The sequence below is a fragment of the Aspergillus homomorphus genome (assembly GCF_003184865.1).
Source record: "Aspergillus homomorphus CBS 101889 unplaced genomic scaffold BO97scaffold_42, whole genome shotgun sequence".
Classification (NCBI taxonomy): domain Eukaryota; kingdom Fungi; phylum Ascomycota; class Eurotiomycetes; order Eurotiales; family Aspergillaceae; genus Aspergillus; species Aspergillus homomorphus.
In genome coordinates, this window is record NW_020291928.1 from 269,454 (window position 1) to 289,104 (window position 19,651).

Genomic DNA, 19,651 nt, shown 5'->3' on the forward strand with positions numbered 1-19,651 from the left:
TTTTGATGCTTTATTCGAAAAGCTTCATTTTGTCGTCGCATCCGCTGCCCGCCTTTCCTCGACAGAGCTCCGTCCGGACTATTTGGAGCTTCGGCCTTCTGAGAGTAAACCGCTACCTATTCTGTGGTACTCTGAACATGCGGTGAATTTGTCTCATTCTTCTCTACCTAGAGATCATACTGCAGTCTCGATCCAGAACCTCATCATGGCTGTCGCACGGCCTCGCCCTTATCGGCGCATATTGACCTCGGCGCTACACAGAAGGTTCGTCCATGCCTCTGCGCTGGCGCTGTTGGTCTGTTACATAGTTGCATTCGCCATTGGTGAGAAATCATCATGTAAGTTCAAATTCAAGATGGATGGAGCAATCGAAGGACAAGGTTCCGGCGACCGCTAACCACTTACGATATTCCACCAGTCCTATGGTCATGGTTTCCAATTGGAGCATGTGGCATTCGAACAGTTCTTCTATCCCTTTGCAGCCTTGTCATCTTTGTTCTGCGTGTCGGCCAGATGCACCTTGGCGCAAGGACGACCGCCTCGCCGATCAGCACGCTTAAACAACTTATCCCACTCGATGCTTTCCAGACGTTCGGATGGTACTTGTTCTCGGCCTGGTGGTTCAACGAGATCTACAGATGGTCGTCGCCGCTGAGTGCACACTTGGAATGGGTGAATCGAGCTAGGTATGTGCTTCGCCAGTGGTGAAAACCTTTCCGATTTCGATGGTGTCCAGGCTAACAGTATGATGCTAGACCCCATGAGCGCGCAACATTGAACGAACGAGCAATTTACCTTTACACATACCACTTCTTAGTAGCAATCGTGCAGTCGTTTATTCACTTGTACTGTGATCACGACCAAGTTCCTATTCCAGTCGCCAGACGGTCTGAGCAGGACAAGAGCAATGTGGGATCTATCCCCAAACGCATTCAAGCTGCATTGCCGACGGCCATTGTTGGCGGTGTCAAGAGGAGTGTCACCACTGCTTTGGCTTGCCCTTTAATCTACACCATCTTCCTCCGCCGTCCGGCGTGGAGTACCACCTTGTATTTCGCCAAGCTCTTCTGGGATTTCCCAAGGTCTGCCGCTTATCCGCCGGGCTTCATTCCGCCAATCAGTCTAGGGATTTTGTTGAGGACCGTGGTTTCAGGGGCGCTTTTGACGACATGCTGGCAGAGCGCCAATGTTTTCTTTTCCTTGTTTTTGAGCAAGGAGCCCCTCAAGCGCGGCCAGCCATTGACAGCAGACGCCAAAGACCCCAACGGCAGCCTTCTGACCGGTCTGAAAGCGCAAAAGGAGACTGTTCGAGCCTTCGCATTCTGGGAGCTACTCTTCATTAGCCAGCAATTTCCTGACCGTCGCAAGGCTATTTTCAACGATATTGACCGCGAAGATGGACCAGCCTGGTCTCAGATTCTTACCGCGGCCACAGAAGTGATCAAGGGCGTTTCGACACGGGTCGAGGAGCAGAACGAGGATCTGAAGTATCGGGACAACAGAGAGAAGGAAGAGAAGAAAGGGGCAACCACTGGCTTCAACACCGACCTCCCTGAAGATGAGCCCGTTCTCCGCACACTTCCCCGACTCACCGACCCTCTGAAGGAGCTAGATGAAGCTGATATCTTTGCTCCCACGTCCAAGACCACCTCCCGCCCGGAGAAATTCGGCAATGCGGTTAAGTCAATCGGCAGCAACCCTGACTGGACCCCGACCGCCCGCGCCAAAGCTCGCGATGCTTTTGATCGGGCGTCTGAGTTGCTGCCCACTGAACACAAGCAAAAGCTCCTCGCAGCCCAGCAGGAACTGAAGCTTCTCACCGGCCCCTTGACCACCAGAAAGCCCGAAAACTTGCATCCTCTCGTCGCCAATCTTCTTCGCACCCCCGTTGGGCGTCTATTCCGTCAGACCTACGCCCGTCGCCTGTCCGCTATCGTCCTCGGCACACCGCATGCTAATGTATGCTCTATTGTCTACTCCATCGACTCGATCACCTGCCTCTCCATCAAAAGTCTCGAAGAGGATTCCTACGGTAAAGTCCAAGCGGACGTGCCCGGCATTATCCGCTTATTTACCGAGACCATCCAGACACTGGAGCCCTTCATTAACGGTGGACTGGATGCGCACTGGACGGATGTGGATTTTCCGCCATCCAGCAACCCCAAGGCACAGGCCGAGGCTCGTCGAGTGCCCGATGTAGAGTTAGTCCTGACGACGCTTAAACGCTCTCTGGCGGATATACTGTCTGCATTCAGCAAATACTTCATCGTGATCGGTTTGGATGCTAAGGACTTGCGGCTAGCCAGGGAGGCCGCTGGGGTGGTTGGTGAGAGTCTATAGGTCGGGCGTTCCTGGCTGTAGATGTCACATGTGAAGGAGGGACATGGTGATGAGCAGGTATCCAAGCTTGATTCCACTTCCTCGTCTCATTCATCTCAGAGAAGATGAGATCCCTTTCGTCCCCTTTTACTTTCTCCTTTCCTCGTTCATTTTCTCCTCAGAAAGGGGGGTTGTTGTTTTGTCGAAAAGTTACGACTTGGACCTAGAGTCAGTCTTGACTGTTATGTATGCATTGCTCTGGCGTTAGTTGGGCAGGTAGTCTATCCATGAATCAAATGTATTGTATTCTAGTATTCGAGAGACAGAACATGGTTTCGAAGTCGATGTAGTTTATTGTTCACCTGTCACATGACATCATCAGCAGTGGAACTATTTCTCCGCACCCAAACCATTTCACTTGACTCCCTTTCCCCGCGCCAACTCCATCGACTGCCCCCACGCACCTCAATACAGGCAAATTCACTCACTTCTCCTTTCTTGCATCCTGACTCTGCCCAGCCACTTGCAAGAAATATGGCCTCGCCATTTCAGAACACCTACCATCTCCGTCACGTAGCCGATACCTCCGCCAAAGCATGCTACATCTGCTATAAACCCTCGACCTCGGTCCTGATCACCCCTGATAACAAGGTAAGTTATACCGACTCTCTCTGCCCCCGAACATTGAAACTGGTTCCCAATATCAATACCCAATATAAGATTGATGGGCTAATTAATGATCCCTCATTCGCACAGGACTTCTTCTACACCTGCCCCTCCCACCTCACCGACCGGAACTTCTGCTCGCCGATAATCGACGCAGCGGAAGTTGAGGCGAAAGCGAAGCGCGAAGCGATGGCCAGGGAGATCGAGAAGGTGAAGAAGGAGTACGAAGAGAAGCAGGCGCGGAAAGCGAAGAAGGCTGGAGCAGAGAAGGACAAGGACGAGAAGAAGGAAAAGGAAAAGGACAAGGACAAGGACTCGAGAGATAAAGATGGAGAGGACAAGGAGAGTAAGGCTGCGGAGAAGGACCGTGATGATAGAGTAGGTTTGCGCGTCTGGGTCAAACGGAGGAACGCCATGCACGGGGGGTTGGATGATAATGGTTTGGCTGATTCAAAATGCGCTTGCAGATCGATGCGATTAAGAAATCTGGGAGTACTACGGCTTCTACAACGGATGATTCGCCGAGGGTGTTTGCGCTGCATAAGTATGTTTCTTCTGGGTTTTGCTTCGTTCATCTGTCGGTCTTGGATGCTGACTGATCTGGGGAGTAGGAACTTCTATCAGATGCGAATTGATAGGGTGCGCAATGTTGAGGTCGCAAGGCGCAATCGGCAACGACTGCAGGATCCTTCGTTTTTCCCGTCTGTTCCCTCTGGTGGTCTTTGAGGCCGTGTCGTGTGCTTGTGCACATGCCCTTGGGGCAATAACTTGATGTGCTTCCAGACTGCGCGCGTGTCTGGTTCTAACACAGCCTCGCCATGTGATGACTACCGGCGTGTCTTATCCGAGATGTGCGGTTAGGATAGCCTGGTTCAAAATGCCTTGCCTTATGGGCTACGAGGTCATTGCTCTGTCCGTGAGAAGTGCTTTCGATGCCGGTCTCAGATACCTCGAAGACACTTCCCCGAAAGCAAGACAGCAAATCGGGAATGACATAGCTCTAGGCTCTGTCTTCATCACCAACTCCCTAGTCGAGTTTCTAACCTGACTACTGAGAATACTTGTTGAGAAAACCAATGCAAGAGATGGAAAGCGGGTCTTTCAGTATCGATCTGCCACATGATCAAGTCATTGCTGTTACTGTAACTAACCTCACATGCAGTGCGTATGCCCTGCATATACTACACACAACCTGACAGCGAGGCGGGAAGCTTGGACTGAGCTACGGAGTACGGAGTAACAGAGCCACGTCTCAGCCTTAGGCGGCTTCTAGAAAGTCCATCCTCCCATAAGGCATAAGGCATAAGGCAGAGAATGGCCACGACCCCCTCGCCGGCATTTCCTGCCCAACAGGTCACAAACCGGCCAGCCTTACGCAAACATCCGTTATACACTGCTCACTAGTATCGATAGCAGAATACCGTACAACGAAGTTGCAATAACCTCTAATCCAATGGATGCGACAGAAGACTTACCGATAGTGAACAGAGACAGAAAGGGCGGGGATGCGACCCCATCTCAGTGGCAATTAATCTAAAAAATCCTCTCCTTTCCCATTTCATCTTCTCCGCTTATGCAGACAAAGTACGAAGGAAGGTCTTTGGAGGGAAATGATACTTCCACCAAGCGTCGTCAACCTATCCCCTATCTAAATCCAGGGTGGTAAGTGATTCGCATAGAGTACGAATCCCCGCTCCTCCCTGCTTACTCCCCTCTACAAGCCCATGTCGTCCATTAACCTCCACTCCACGCTCTTCCCCTCTTCTGATCTTTAAACTTGAAGTGTCCTGCGGAGACTAATCAATTCCAGGCAGGTAGCTAATTTACCACCTGCACCTCTATAGCGATTACTTGTTGAGCAGTATGAAAACCGGAGATAAGCAATATCCATCCTTCCTCGTTCAGGATGACAGTGCAAACGAAAATCCGCAAAGGAAAAAAGAAAGAAGAAAAAGACCAAAGCCAAGATTTTCCATGCAAAATAGTGGATCCCCGGTTGAGGCAGTGCTGTTTAGTCTCCTCGCTCTAGTCGCCTGTTGGGTTTAGTGCAGCGGAGTAGCAGAGTCTCCTGCATCTTCACTTGCACTCACTCACTACTCCTCTACGACTGTTCCTCTATTGGAGGGGTCAGGAAATACTTACTTAGGAGGTGGATTGATCCTCGTAGTCGGTTGATACCTGCGCAATATTTATACAATCTATATAGCTATAGCTTGTCAAAGAGATTCAGGCAAGAGAAGAAGACATTGGGTCGAAATAGACTACTGTCTGAATCGGGAATAGATCCCTTTTCGTTTTCTTCTAAGGACCTTGAGAGAATCGATTTATAGTGGTGCGACCGGTTGCCTGGGTTGAGGTTCGTAGTATAGCAGTAGGTACCGCCGTACCTTCTCTATGGTGGAGAGATAGGAAATGGTTCGGTAGAGAACTGTCCTTAGTCTTTGACGCTGCCCGTGTCGATGATCATTCAATGTTGCAGAGCATAAACTCAAGCCGGGGAGTCCCGCTGACGTCATCCTATACCCCTCGAAAAGACGACAAGCTTGCGATAGTCAACTGTCATTTCTTACTGACTTGACTTAACTACGTACTAGGTAAGTATAATTCATGGTCCTCGTCACAGATCATCACGACCCCTCCACAGCCATCACACGCATGGTAGCCTGTCCTAGGCTCCGAAGACTGACCAGGAAGGAAGAGGAGAAGAGGGGCGAGCAGCCGTTGGTTCCTGAATGGATCATGGGGAGTGATCAAATCAGACATACATGAATAGCTTAGATAACCTTGGCTATCTACTCCGTACTAGTTGGTTGCTAGGCATCAAGTCATTAACTGACTGGATAAAGTATCTGCCTGGTCTGTTGCAACATTGGGTGAAGATACAGTGGTGATATGCTATGATACTGATAGTTATGGAGCATGATATGATGAAGACTAAAGCACTTGATGAACCTAGAAATGGTCTGGACCTACCTACCTAAAGTTCCTTCCTTCTATGCTCTTCTGTCTCCTTTCCACGTTTTGGACCGTCCTTGCCACCCTTGCCGAACCAGATAGGGCGGTCTGCCCTACAGCCTTGACAGTGTGACACTGAAGACAAGAAAGCTGGAGGGTTGGTTGTGTGAGGTGAAAAATACGCAAGGCTGGTATCTTACATACTATACCAGTCCGTACCGTACCGTCCAGAAAACCAGAAAGAGCACAAATTGCAACCATGGCTAGCGTGCCCCAGTTGCGTAAGAGAGCTTTGCACAGCCCCCTTCCCGGCGCTAGTGATCCAGCCTAGACCTTACCAGGCTTCCCCCCTCTTCTCTTCTCTTCCCTTCTCCCTTCAAGGTTCTCTTTTGCTCTCTCACCAGCTTCCGCACTGTCCGAGGCTCCGAGCACAGTACATTGCGAAAGCAGAAACCAGTCGACAGGCCCTAGTAGATTAGTCATCCCTCCATCGGAAAGACGCCAGGAACTTGTGCAACGCTGCAACCTCTGCTTTGGTTTCTTCCCCGATCGACCACTGGCTGCAGATCATTGGTGGCTGCCCACCGGAAGGAAAGGTGGACTCTGGAGGGGTCCCTGTGCGGTTCGTGGGGCTCGTCTTAAAGAGGTTTAGAGCATTGGGAACAGCCTCGTGGGGTTTTGGTCGGAGGATGTGGGGTTGGTTACCATCCAGCCCTGATTCAATCCTGATGTGGGCAAAAATGGGAAAAAAGAAAAAGTAAAAGTTCAAGAGTCTCTCAAGTCGGTTTCATGTTTCATCGCCATAGCGCTCTCCTTTGCGCTTGAGCGTCTGAGGTTGATTTATTGAATGGCTCTGCTCCTCGGGGATCGGTTATTATCAAAACAATAAGGTTAGAGTACTTGGCTGCGCAACTGTGGCAGGCTGGTAAATTAGACTATAAAATTGAATCAGGCCCTCATTGCCGAGAAGGTGAGGTCACCTCGGCGCTAGCATACCTGTCTCCCCGCTGGAGGATCGGCATCAGGGTCCTTTCATCCTTTCCATCCGCGACTGTTTTCGGAACACCAGTGTCAATCGAGCCTAGACTTGAGTCTATCATATCGTATGCGTGCGCGTAACCTGCGCATCTTCCTCATACCTCCTTCCCTTCTCTTCCCTCGCCTGCGGCTCTGACCGCGCTAATAAAGCCTAAATGCCTCCCTTCAACCCGCGAATCACAGCAAGGAACCGCCTGCTTGCCACGCCGCGGGCGTTTGCTCTGTCTTTCTTCGACTATTAATTATCCACGCAAGCTCCCGCAGAGACTCTCGGACGCGTTGACACACTAGGCTCGATGTAGCATTGCTGCTTGCGAGTCTGCGACTGATTTACGGTCGATCGCACTGCCTCCCCACGTGAGGCCAACATGTAAAGTGGTTACCGTGTGGCCGGAATAGGACCACTCCCCGAGGATGTCAGCAATGCTCGAGCCGACCCTGTCAGGTCTGGTTGCTGCCTTGTGTAATCTTGGTGGAAGGCTTAGAGATTCCCCCTCCCATTGGCCTCATCAGTGGGATTAGGCCGCATTCCAGGCGGAAGGCGAATGCCAAAGGCTGCCTGGGCTGGCCCCCGAGCCGTATTCACTTGCTCGGATATGTCTACTCGGGCTTTCGCCAGGCCGATAGCGGGAACCACCCACTCGCCGCAGCTGCACCGCATACCCTGCCAGGCGAACTTTCCAATGTTGGCACCGCAGGAGTTGTTCGGGCAGGTCAAACGACCGGATAACGGCGCATCTGCCGGCGGCGAGCCAAGGGGTGCGCCGGAATCCTCAGACTCGTTGTCAGGGAAGAGACTGGGACGCATCCACGTCAATGGATGAAGGAAAATGTGTGCACACTCCGTATTCGCGAGAGATACGCCCGGTTTCTGGGGGCCATGGGGAATAACGAACGGCGTAGTTGCCAATTTGCGTCTAGCCATTTGGTCAGTCACATTATAATAAAGCCATCAAGACAAAAAGGAGGGGAGCACAAGGACTACTGACCGGCACTTACGACATTTAATCTCCGTCGTGCGGCCGGTGGATTCCTGGGGCCTGTGCGGTTGCTCATCCTCAAATAGGACGGTATTCATTTCCGGCGCCCGCCCGCATGCTACACTTTCTTCCACCTCGCGACGGTAGAGCCATCTGCTATACAGAGGGTGGCTTGTAACGTCTTCGGGACAGCCCATCTGGTGGTAGAGTTCGAGCTGTTCCATGAAACCATCGTTGGGTTCACAAAGGGGTCGGCTCTCTCTGATAATGGCAAGCGCCGACTGCGGCGTCAGCGCACTACGCTGCTGATGTAGCATGTAAGCAATGCACACAGTTGCAGAGCGTGACTTCCCCATCGCACTAAAAAAAGCATTAGTTAATTTAAACAGGGCAAGAGAACACAGTGGCATATGATGAGTAGAGAACTGACCAATGCACAAGTACAGCGCCACCGCTGTCGAGTCCCGACTGAATGAACTTGACAGCAGCGGGGAAATGCTCCAGCAAATTCTCATCGTCTACATCGTCAACTTCAATGCAGTGGCGTTGATAAGGCGCCAACAGTTCGTCTGCTTGCTGTAGTCGTAGCACAGAAACAATATGGGTGATATTCGCTCTAGTCAACGCCGCGTGGTTCTTGAGTGATAATACCCTGTCAAGAGAATTAGCGGTGCGGCCAAGCATAAGCGCATTTCATCGTAGGCGATTAGCGTATCAAAAGAGGAAAGAGGGCAGAGGAAGCAGGTGGGATTTGACTGAAAGTAAATGGAAGGAAACCCACCCGCCAACATAGATATTGTGGCCAGGAATCTTGTTCATAGCCATGATACACAGATTCTATAGTCTATATATGTGTATAAGCGGGTATAAGAGTGTGTGACCGACAGAATAACAACTGAGAAGCTGAAGGACAAGATGATGCAAAGGGTTGGGCCGAGGCCAGGAAACATGAAACATCTGATATGGTCGACGCCAAGATTCATACGGCGGGGTCCTGAAGGGCAGAATCTTGAGGGTAGAAGGCGGTAAAATGTTTGATGGGTTAGGGTCCAGGGCAAGGGCAAGGGTAGCCCGGGGGATTGGGATGGAACCTGAGGCACGAACCTTCTCCGAGTCTCCACCAATGCCGGTCCACTTCAGATCATCCCCATGAAAGCCAAGAACTTCTGGACATGGCCGTGTTATCGTTGCGATAACACACAACCACTCCCTCAACGGGATACATCTGGTAGCACATACGGTCTTCAGCCTACACTCCATTTTCTTAAATGTGTGACAATACTCCAAGATCATGGAGGAGAGGAGCTTAGTCCAGCCTACCCATCTGCTCACCGGGGAAACATTCCCACATCCGACGCAATACTCGTGTAGGCTACGACAGCGCCAAGGCCTGGCTACACAAGAGTCCAACTCATTGGTCCCAATCTTCAAGCGTAGTACAAAAGCACTGATTATCACGGGGAATAATGGCCTTCACCGGCCAGCCACCGGGCCAAGCACATCTCTAAATCCATACCTCCGACGCAATACAATCTCGGTCAATCTATCCATGCCTTGCAGAGCCCATCCCGCTATCTCTTCGTCATTATCAGCCCTCCAGGAGACTATTGGCTTGCATGGCACCGCCAAGGCCTCCAAAGCAGGACTCGGGACCAGGGAACTCAATTTTCGTCCCCTAGCTGTTGGAGGTCATAATGCCAATAATGAGTGACATGTAATCACATCGTGGCTGAGTCGTCTGCAGGTTAATAGCTCACAGCAGAGAAAATCGTTAGCCAGGCATGAAAACAAGGGTCTCCCTTGTTCCAAGTCAAACAAGCTGCCTGAATCTCGTTCTTCAAGCGCCCAGACAATACCCGAGGCTTGGATGTCGCCAATATGACAGGGCCAAGAAGGACGCCAGTCCTCTTGTCCCTGCACCTCTATCCCACTACTCCGAGGTAAATAATGCTTGATGTCGCTTAACGATCCCAGCCAATTAAGTCAATTCTATGGTTTAGGGCGAATTAGCGCTCAAACAGCAGAAGGAATCAGCAGAAGGACCCTTGGCAAACAATACCGCCCGAGCTCTGCTTGCTGCTGCTGCTGCTGCTGCTGCTACGTTATCAACAATCCCAGTGTAACCAAGCCAGCTCGCTAGTCCCACGCACGCCTCCCCATGATCTGAATGGAAGAATCCAAGACCTGCAGTATCAAACGGCAGCAGTTGCAGCACGCTACGTAGGACCCTAGCTCTTTTTTTTTTTTTTTTTTTTTCATGCAGCGCGTTACTCTGTGCTAGTGGTTTTTTCTTTCCGAGATTTCTACCTATGGATAAAGGATCATGCATGCGCCTTCGCCCTTCTTTTTCTTCTTCTGAAGATCGGCTCCAATCCAGCCCTGCTGATTGATGGCGTACCCGTGCATTGTGTAACGCGCCGATTCAGCTTGGTCCGAAAGTCATTGCCATCGACAAAGCCTGCTGCTGCATCCCCCGCAAATGGACAAAGAAAGTCTTTCACTTTAGACCTGTCACAACCAAATTGTACCACACCCAGGCCTGTGCACAACCGGACTTAATTTAGTAGTCTGCAGCCCCTTAAGGCTTGAGGCTGACGGCGCTTTTTTATTCTGTTCTTTTCTGCTCGGTCTTTACCCTTTTCATCTCAAACCTTACTTTCTTTCTTTCTTCTCTTTTCTCTGAGTCTGCTGTACACATGGCCTTGGTGCAAATGAGGTCTTCGTGTCCGACTTCGGTCTTACTGTACGTTTGTAGAATCTTTCTGTCCGTGCACGATTCCCTTTTAGAACCACCATATGATCAGCTGACTAGATTAAGCCGACTATATATAGACACAGGGGAGGGGGAAAGCAAGAATGGTATCGAATAGGTGAAACGTTCAACCGACTGGCCATAGGAAGAGTGAAGAAGACCGGTGATGTGCCTCTGCCAGGTCATCCGTCCATTGGTTTCTTTTTAGCCGTTCTCGAACTTGAAGCCAATGATACCGGGTTTTCTGGGGAACTCTGTTGTCCAAGGTATATGATCTCCCCTCGCCTCTTCTCTCTTATCCAACAGAGCGGGCCAAATAGTTTCATCATCTTAGCTCTCTCCGGCTGGTGCGCCACTACCTAAAGCTATGGATTGAAGGCGGCGCGTAATGGACCCTCCTCTCGCGCTCCCCTCACGAGACGACACAAACAGGTAGATGGCGATTGAACCGCAGCACTCGATCTTGGCCTTTCTGGTATACCGAGGAGCCACCTGTGCGAGGGTGTGAGCCAGTATCAAGGTCCTAGATCGGGTTGGCTTGTTTGGATCCTCGCGGATCCCAAGAGAGCCATAGTGGCAAACCACCTAGGAAGCAGAGAGCAAGGTTTGGTTAGAAGATGGCATCTGACGATATTATGCCATGCCCCTCTCCTCCTATCCAATAGCACACATAGTAAGCGGTATAGATCCGTGCCGTCGGTTTGCCATGCCATCGAATGGTTGCCCCCTCTCCGCTCATATTACTTTACTTAGTACTATTGCCTCCCGTGGATATTGGGAAAGTGGTTGGATCCAGGCCATAGGCTTCTCTACGTCGTCGCTTGTCATATCCGATCCCGATGTGAGCCGGACAATAGTGACCACAGACACGAGCACCGACCCTGTCATGAAAGAGGAGAGAGAGAATCAGGGGTTGGCAACAGAAGTAGTCAGAAGGTCCACCAAAAAGTGAGCAAAACAAGATCACTGACGCTCCGCAGGAGTTTTTATGGTTTTTCTTTTTTTTTTTTTTTTCTATTCTATTTTCTTTTTCTCTTTTTTTGCCTCCCGAGGCCCCTTCCATGTCTCTCTTTCCAATGATTAGAATCCTCATGATTGATCTTCCCATGTCCAGTTCGATTCCTTTGCTTCCATTCGAGTTTCTTTCCACAGACTTTGGGCCCTTTCTGCTTTTTGATTGCAAGCAATCCAGACCCTTCTCTTGACAATTCAAATCTCCAGTCCCAAAGCGAGGTCTTGCTCATTTTCCCAGAGCAGGGAGAACCTCGGATTGGCAGAGGTGCGGACGGGGAAGTGCCAAATGACAGCAACTTGAATGTGGCAGTGCATGTATCTAAACGATAGAATGGGGCGCGCTAGACCCAGCTGGGCGGTGGAGCACGCCCAATAGGGCCACTTACAATCGTTGTCGCTCGTCCGCACAACGCACGGTGGAGCCCCAGTTGCAAGTCAAGTCGGTTGAATCTGCCTACTAGACTTGCTACTGTATGCAACTCGGTACCCGACTCCGTCAGAGAGGTACCAGCCTGGTAAGGTCATCATGTAGATTAAGTCCCAGGTACAGGATGACCATTCCCCTTGAAAGGGTTTTTTCGGGGTGACGCATTTGGGAGGAAGTGAGGAAGTTTGGTTTTTTGGGGAAAGGAAGGCAAACCTCCCGTTACCGTACTGCCGTCCTTTGGTTATTTTGCAGAATTGACGTAGGGATGCAGGTAAGTACTGTAGAACGATCTTCATCTGGCACCATAAGCGGAAGAATAATGATCTGTGAAGCAAAGGCAGAGAAAAGTGTACTACCGAGGTGTCCATAGCTCCCTTGCCATTCATTTCCAACTTGCACCTTCCAAAACGTTAAGATCTTCAGAATTGAGCTCCTGACCCGCAGCAAATCTCTTTGTGGGTTGCAGCGGCCAGGCGATATGCCAGATGCTTCCTCATGCGGCGATGCCAAATCATAGAACTGGAACGTCGATAGCCAGGCTCAACCGATTAGGGAACAGACCTTACTTCCGAAGTCCTGTAGACATTGTGGGTTATCAACCCACCAGCAGACAAACCTTGCTTGGAGGTTCACAATTTTTTATCACCCACTCGCGGCTCTATCCAGTACCTCGACTGCTCGACCAACCCTCCGTAGCGGCATGACTGGAGTTTCCTGAGCCAGAAAGCAGCCTATGGGATAGTGGAATCAACTGAACGCGAGAATCAGGGCTAGGATTCGAGGAGACCAAGTCCGATGAACCCGCCAGCACTGCCTCATTCCATCCCCAGTTGTCCTTGCACTGTCCCGTCCAATCCGGTTAGCCCGTTCCCTCACCGCTCAGGGCTCCAGATTCAGTCCTGGAGCCGTGAAGCACAAGAATGGACAATACTTGACTCGCTTGGACCCATGCTGCCCAGTTCTGGATGACCTAGAATGGATTGGAAGGATGTCCATTCGTCTCGATCATCTCAAGCCCAATGCCGTAGTCGGGTTTTCAAAGGCTTGACGGCTGGTGGGATGGAGTCACTTGGATACAAACACGTGGAGTCGTTCGTCAATGCAGGATCCAAGAGCCTTATCGGCAGCTGCTGGGCTTTGATAACTAACCAAGACCTTTTTTTCTAACGTCATTCAGTCAGTCACAGTGCCAGAATATCCACCTTAACCCCTGGGCCCCTTTTCTTGGGTTAGAAACTGACGAATGGTGATGCTCCTGAAGCACTCACTAAGTTCCAGCTATATGGCCCAGGCGCCTGCAGAGAGTCAGAGAGCCAGAGGTAGGCGAAGGGACACCAGTCAGCCCGTCCGACAGGTACAGTACCCACGCAGTGAGCGCCTCGTACCGAACGAATATGCCTTCCATAGGGCGGATTAGACTTTCCTGGCAAGACAAAAACAGCTCCATCATAGTTGACACGCCCCCTGCTTGAGCCCGGAAGAGACACCGCTGACGACATTCATGACTGGCCTGTCCTGGCGGTATCAGGGCGTGTTGCTCAACAGACTTCAATCTGGGGCCTAACTTCCAAAAGACTAACTAACTAACAAACACCCTTGTGAGATAAAGTGTCGACTAAAACTCCGGCTGATCCATACCTACCAGCCGGTCGGCCCCCTTCTGCCAAACTGCGTGGTCCTTGGTTTGGATCAGACAATGATACTGATGACTGTTTACACTGACCATTGATAACCAGATTGATCAGTTGATCAGCACAGGCAATGAATACCTGGTAAGTTTGTAGCAAATTGCCTGACTGAACGCTTCTCTGGCCACTGACTTCTTGCTCGAGGAGGCATGGTATCGTAAGTAGCATGTATGGATGGGCGGATGTCTGTATCTTGAAAGTGTCCCCGGGTACGGGAATGCGTAATTTAACTTTTGGTGGTACTATCCGAGTATTGATGGTATCTGATCTGACAAGTGATCTCGAATTGATGATGCTGATGCTGATGATTGATTGATTGAATGATTGCTGCTGGAGACGAGATGTCGAAAGGCCACAACAAGGGACGGAAGCTTCTGTTTCACATACTCTGCAATAGACCTTTCTTTCCTCTCTCTCCCCCTCCCTGCAATTCAAACCTTCAATATTGCTGTGACATCGTTGGCCGGGCTAAGACTGGAAAGTGTCCACCCGGACCAGACTGCAGTGTGAAACGGATATTCAAATACCAATTCTGGTATTACCTGAATATTGTCTGGGTTTTTCTGTCCTCTTCTTGATCGTTATTTCTCTCTCTCTCTCTCTCTTCCATCCATTCATTCACCCATCATTCCTCTTTCCGCAACCCTCTCTCTTTCTCTCTCTTTCTCTCCCTCCCCTCATTCATCCCACTGGGCGCTTACAGGAAAAGGAGATTAGAACAGCCTCAGGGAAGAAGACAGGAGTGCTCGTGAGACCAACCAGGCAAAACAAGGTATTTGGTTTTATTTTAACCTTGGGCCTGACAGTCATTTTGTCCTCCTTCCCACGAGCCTTGTAAGGAGGGACCACCAATAAGACTGGGGTTTGCACCACCCATTCCTCTCCCACCTCAAGAAACTCGCCTCAACCTACACAATTTACTACACACTACTTCACACCTTTTCTTCTTCCTCCTTCTCTCTTCCCTTTCTTCCTGGTTGCTGCCGTGCAGTACAGAACCTGACGTACTCCTCTTCCACTTCTCTGCCCAAAGTCCCGTCATCTATTAATTCAACCTTGAACCTTCGTCCGCCTTGCGCCTCGACCCCGTTTGTGGCCCGTCTTCTCTCTTCACATCGTCGTCGTTGTGGTTGCTGAGAGCAGGTGCATGTGACATTCGATTCTCTTCTTTTTTTTTTGCCTCCCTTCTTCATTCTTTTACCAATCTCACTTCTCCCTCACGCCTCTGGCTCTTGATATTCTTTCACAGCAGCTTCTTCATCTTCTTGTCAGAACAGATTCGATTCTAGGCAAGGGTGGCTCAAAAAATAAACGGACATCTTATGAACTTTTGAAGATATCGCATGGTTGACCTGCCTACGGCTTCTCTTCTTCGCATCTGGTCATTCCTAAATATTTACACATTGATCGCATTTCTCATTTAAACTCAGTATGCTCGGCCCTGTCTGCGCCGTCTTCCGTCGATAAATTGCCGATGTTGGCGATTTGATGGCACACAACCAAGTCTGTGGTCATGCGCAATTGTGGAAGACTTCTATCGAATTCCAGGACTGACAACCCTTTTGATCACTTTTAACGTCGGAATTTATCCAGATACCTCCCGATCGAGGTAAGGTTAACCCGCCTCAGCCCTACGTATATGAGGTCATAATTCACCTAACTTTCCGAAGACAACCTCAAACCTTTCGACTGCGGTTCTGCTACCGACTCGCCTGGTTAATCACCCGACCCAATTGGTGATACTTTGCAGTTCCCACCCAGAGTTTGGACGTGCTCCTGTCAAGTCATCGGGTGTTCGTTTCGCCCGCCATCTCTATAGTGGCCGCCACAGACGCGCGCATTGGCACATCGCCACATCTCTTCCAGCTCGCTTTGGGAACGTGTTTGCGCCCTTCAGCTCGATTTTAGCTTGGTCTTTTCTGGACTTGTCGATGAGCAGCAATCTAAGGTTGTCGGTGTACGATGGACTTGCCGCGAATCTCGCTTCCTTCGATCAATATATACGACTTCAAGGACAGTGAGCCTCATCATCCAACTTCAACTGCCCTCCCAATAGGAACGATGTCTGGACACTCTTATCCATCACACGGGCCTATGCCTATTCCCAACAATCCGAGTACGAATTTCGCCCCTCCGCCACTGCCCCCACCGCCGCGTATTAGTGATCTCGAAGACGGCTACGACGCTGGCTGGTTACATGCGAATTCCCGAGGAACAACAAAACTCGCCCCCATCAACCCTAGTTCAAGTCTGTTTGGTAGCCACCGCCGCCCGGATTCCGTGTCGCTAAGTGATCGAATGGCCCTGGACGATTTAGACGGCCGGCAGAGCGGTCTTACTATTTCCAGGAGTCCGGAAGCACACATTCGGATTGAACCTCCACCGCCCATGGAAGAAGGTTTTCGAAACGCTATTACTATCAAAAGCCCCAGCCCGATCTTGAAGGGTGAGCGAGATTTCTCGCGCCGAAGTGTCAAAGATTCGTCAGACGCGTACGATCAGCATTTGTTGTCGAAAATCGGGAAACCACTTTCCCCGCGTCAGTCGATCAGTGGTGGAAGCGAACCTAGAGGCACCTTGTCAACGCTCACCATCCCTACCAGAAATTTTGGGGGTATCCCCTCTCCTGGAGGCTCGGACAGCTCGACTCTCGACGTAAGGTGGCCCGGAAGCTATCAATCAGGCGGAGTCTCGCCAGGTACCAAGGTTGGGTGGAGGGATTATATTGGGGGCCGAAGCCCCAGTGTCGAGAGTAGCGCTCCTTCATCAGCAGTGGATTTCGATCATTCAGGGTATGCGCGGGATGTATACCGCCGTCGCGGTGGAACAACGCCCCAATATGATGAAACCATCAGTCTTCCCAGCCGTTCAAATCGAGGTAGCTACGACCATGGCGTTTTTTCGGATATCGAAGGGGATTTCTCAACGGACGATTCGCTACCGTCTCGCATGTTTTACCTCCGTGAAGCCACACCGCCGTATTCAGATGCTTCGAAATCCGGCATGAAACGAAGAGCATCATCTCCTCCTCGCGAGCCGATTGGTGACGATCGACACAGACTTCACATTATTACCAGCAATGGGGATCTCACTCAACGACGAACAAGTGGTCAACCATACACAAATAATCTGACGATCAGCCCTGGTTATGCTGCCAGTCACGGGAGTCATTCTGCGGCTTCTTCGTTGAGTCTACGAACCACCGGGTCCTACTCGTCGGCAGGCCTCTCTGCAGGAGCAAGCAGTATGACCAGCTATGACCGACCGTCTCCTGGAGGGCTTTCACCTAACTCTGACCTTGACACCTTTCACGACAAGTCGATACTGAATTCGACTTCGCCTGCCCACTTGACTACTCCACCCGTTGCACGAGTCATCCAAGGACCTAGCATTATTGAACCGTCGAGTGTTGAAACGGCGCGCAAAATGTCTCTACAAACGAATCATCCTCCACCCAAACCAACGGGGCCCAAACTTGGCGGACTGTATATTTGCGACTGCTGCCCTAAGAAGCCAAAGAAGTTTGATAGCCCCGAGGAGCTTCGGTAAGCCGCCCTAATTGTCTGGATTCAGTAGCGAACATCTGCTAACCTTTTGCAGTACACATGAGATGGAAAAGCAATATTCATGCCTATACTGCAACAATCGATTCAAGAACAAAAACGAGGCCGAACGCCATCAGAACTCACTTCACCTGCGACGCCACTCGTGGTCATGTGCGGCTCTATCGAGCTATCAAGCGGCATTCCATCCGTCGTCGAGCTCGGCGCAAACCGGCGCCGGCCCGTCACATGACACGTGCGGCTATTGCGGCGAGGAGTTTCCCAATCACCCTCAGCCAGATTGGGATCGCAGATTCGAACATCTCACCGCCGTACATAAATTCGGCGAATGCAACAATGCGAAGAAGTTTTTCCGTGCAGACCATTTCCGGCAGCATCTTAAGCACAGCCATGCGGGCACGAGTGGCAAGTGGACAAATATCCTGGAAAATGCATGCATGAAGGAAGAAGCTCCACCAGAGCCCAAGAATGGAGGCACGCTTGTGTCCAACAAGATCAACGAGGTTCTTAGTGGTTGCTGACATGGAGCCGGTGTTGCCTCTCCGACAGTTGAGTCGAATGATTCACTCTTGGTGGGTTTCGGACATATCTTCTTGGAAATACGAATTATACCAAGGGCCCACGGCCTGCCTGGTCGGTCCATTTCAACCATCATCACGCATCACAATTTCCCGATGCTATTTCTATATTTGCGAACTCCTGAGTGGTGCAAGGCCTACTACCATCCTACGTATCTGAATCCGACAGCCATGCACAAGAGCGGTCCCATGGTTTTATCAACAAGGGATTTAGCCCAGCTGGAACGTTATCGACCAGGCATCAGTCCTTGTGCCAGTTTAGTGTCAGCGATGTCAAATCTTCAGCACCGCAGCACATGGTGACATTTGTTTTGATATCTTTGAATCTTACTCAAAACGAAGGGCGGAACCCGGATCGGTGATATTTATGTGACATGACAAACCAATTTTCTTTTCCTTTTTCTTGATTTCATCCCCAATGTGTTCGGTTTTGGGGCAAAAACAAACGGAGTCCCGGGCGGAAACGGTGGCGGCAAATATTTCTGGGCAAACAAAGGGTGTGGGAGGTTGGGTGTGTGTGGTCGGTCGGTCCGGTCCAACATTATTTTTGATTGGGATTGAGCATGCAACTTTTTTTTTTTTTTTGAAGGGAATCTCATCTGTGTCTTTTTTTTGGTTGATTGTGTGTATGTGCTTGATCTCCTTGACTACTTGGTTCACTTGTGGTTTGATCGCTTTAGCCAGCTCGCTCTCGTGTTTTAACGGGGTGGGTGGGCTTCTAGTTCTCGGGCTCGGGCTCGGGCTCACTTTTGTATAGGTTGGAAGCTTTTTCTTTGGGAGGCTTAGCTGGTGCTAGGTCGGGGGTTGATTGATGTATATATCTTAGATTCTTGGGGAGGAATTCTCTTCAGACAGTGCGGGAACGGGGTTTCTCTTGATTTACAGCACAATTAGTACTTATAGAGGGGTTTGGCACGGTTAGTACTTGGAGTTGTATTCTGTCAAGTACTAAGTACTGTCTGAACACGCAAGGTATATGGTATATAGTATCGAAAGCCCCGGACAAACCAAGTGCATTCATTAGTTACTGTACGTATAAAAAACTATAGGCAGTGTTACGATCCCACCTCACACGGAATACAGACCAGATCCCGGATTCTACTCAGTAACACTATCGGTCAAACCACGCAGAGCACTCAGCTCCTCAGCACCCAGCGACACAGCAGCGGCCGCATTCTCCGAGCGCCGCCGAGCATCAGTCCAAACCATAAACTCACCATAATCCTTCGGCATAACTTCTACATCCTTGGGCACAAGGAACGTATAATGAAAGCGGCCCGTCTGCTGCCGACTGGCATGAGGCACGTTCCGGACCTGGGCATCCACCCGGACGCGCAGCTTAGTGTAAGGGGTACCACCACCACCGCCGCCGCCGCCGCCGTCACGGGGCTGGCGCTCCAGAGGCTCGGTATACGCGACCGTGGCGCGGAGGTAAAGGATACTGCCGACGGGGACGGAGTGGTCGAAGGTGCTGGGGTCGAGGGAGACGAAGTTTGGGCGCGCGTGGCTGAAGGCCGCGGCGCAGCTGAAGGCGAGCTCGAACGTCTGCTTTAGGAGGAAGCCGCCGAAGATCATGAAGTTGTGTCTGTTGCGGTCTTGCGGTTGCATTATCATTGTTGATTTCAGGACGCTTGCGGACATGAGTTCTGTGTTTGTGGGGCGGGGGGTGGG

General features: G+C 50.8%; 6 protein-coding genes across 6 annotated transcripts; 4 read left to right on the forward strand and 2 right to left on the reverse strand.

The window, feature by feature from the left end:
• The first annotated feature begins 46 nt into the window (after window positions 1-46).
• BO97DRAFT_375765 (nucleoporin NDC1) lies at window positions 47-2,637 on the forward strand. The gene is made up of 3 exons (XM_025692999.1): window positions 47-338; window positions 419-686; window positions 756-2,637. The coding sequence occupies exons 1-3, from the start codon at window positions 206-208 to the stop codon at window positions 2,338-2,340; spliced, it is 1,986 nt and encodes a 661-aa protein (XP_025548181.1). The 5' UTR covers window positions 47-205; the 3' UTR covers window positions 2,341-2,637.
• A 216-nt stretch (window positions 2,638-2,853) lies between these two features.
• Window positions 2,854-3,711, forward strand: BO97DRAFT_427895 (AAA-ATPase Vps4-associated 1 family protein; the record flags this gene model as incomplete). Its single annotated transcript, XM_025697239.1, has 4 exons — window positions 2,854-2,970; window positions 3,076-3,363; window positions 3,453-3,529; window positions 3,597-3,711. 4 exons carry the CDS (start codon window positions 2,854-2,856, stop codon window positions 3,709-3,711), a joined length of 597 nt encoding a protein of 198 aa, XP_025548182.1.
• Window positions 3,712-7,459: 3,748 nt separating this feature from the next.
• On the reverse strand, window positions 7,460-8,783 carry dspC (dual specificity phosphatase YVH1; the record flags this gene model as incomplete). Its single annotated transcript, XM_025697240.1, has 4 exons — window positions 7,460-7,895; window positions 7,968-8,318; window positions 8,389-8,610; window positions 8,740-8,783. The coding sequence occupies 4 exons, from the start codon at window positions 8,781-8,783 to the stop codon at window positions 7,460-7,462; spliced, it is 1,053 nt and encodes a 350-aa protein (XP_025548183.1).
• A 2,340-nt stretch (window positions 8,784-11,123) lies between these two features.
• Window positions 11,124-12,037, forward strand: BO97DRAFT_192463 (uncharacterized protein). The gene is made up of 2 exons (XM_025690475.1): window positions 11,124-11,638; window positions 11,691-12,037. The coding sequence occupies exons 1-2, from the start codon at window positions 11,351-11,353 to the stop codon at window positions 11,913-11,915; spliced, it is 513 nt and encodes a 170-aa protein (XP_025548184.1). The 5' UTR covers window positions 11,124-11,350; the 3' UTR covers window positions 11,916-12,037.
• A 3,863-nt stretch (window positions 12,038-15,900) lies between these two features.
• On the forward strand, window positions 15,901-17,923 carry znfA (putative C2H2 finger domain protein; the record flags this gene model as incomplete). The annotated part of the gene is made up of 2 exons (XM_025692034.1): window positions 15,901-17,384; window positions 17,440-17,923. 2 exons carry the CDS (start codon window positions 15,901-15,903, stop codon window positions 17,921-17,923), a joined length of 1,968 nt encoding a protein of 655 aa, XP_025548185.1.
• A 1,155-nt stretch (window positions 17,924-19,078) lies between these two features.
• Window positions 19,079-19,651, reverse strand: BO97DRAFT_352721 (acyl-CoA thioesterase; the record flags this gene model as incomplete). Its single annotated transcript, XM_025692032.1, has 1 exon — window positions 19,079-19,651. A coding segment is annotated over one exon (573 nt), but the record flags the coding sequence as incomplete, so codon positions are not given.

Coding starts and splice junctions, on each gene's coding strand:
- BO97DRAFT_192463 (XM_025690475.1), top strand. CDS start 11,351: ATGCCCCTCTCCTCCTATCCAATAGCACACATAGTAAGCGGTATAGAT. Junction 11,639..11,690: donor AGGGGTTGGCAACAGAAGTA/GTCAGAAGGTCC, acceptor GACGCTCCGCAG/GAGTTTTTATGGTTTTTCTT.
- BO97DRAFT_375765 (XM_025692999.1), top strand. CDS start 206: ATGGCTGTCGCACGGCCTCGCCCTTATCGGCGCATATTGACCTCGGCG. Junction 339..418: donor CATTGGTGAGAAATCATCAT/GTAAGTTCAAAT, acceptor ATATTCCACCAG/TCCTATGGTCATGGTTTCCA. Junction 687..755: donor GAATGGGTGAATCGAGCTAG/GTATGTGCTTCG, acceptor GTATGATGCTAG/ACCCCATGAGCGCGCAACAT.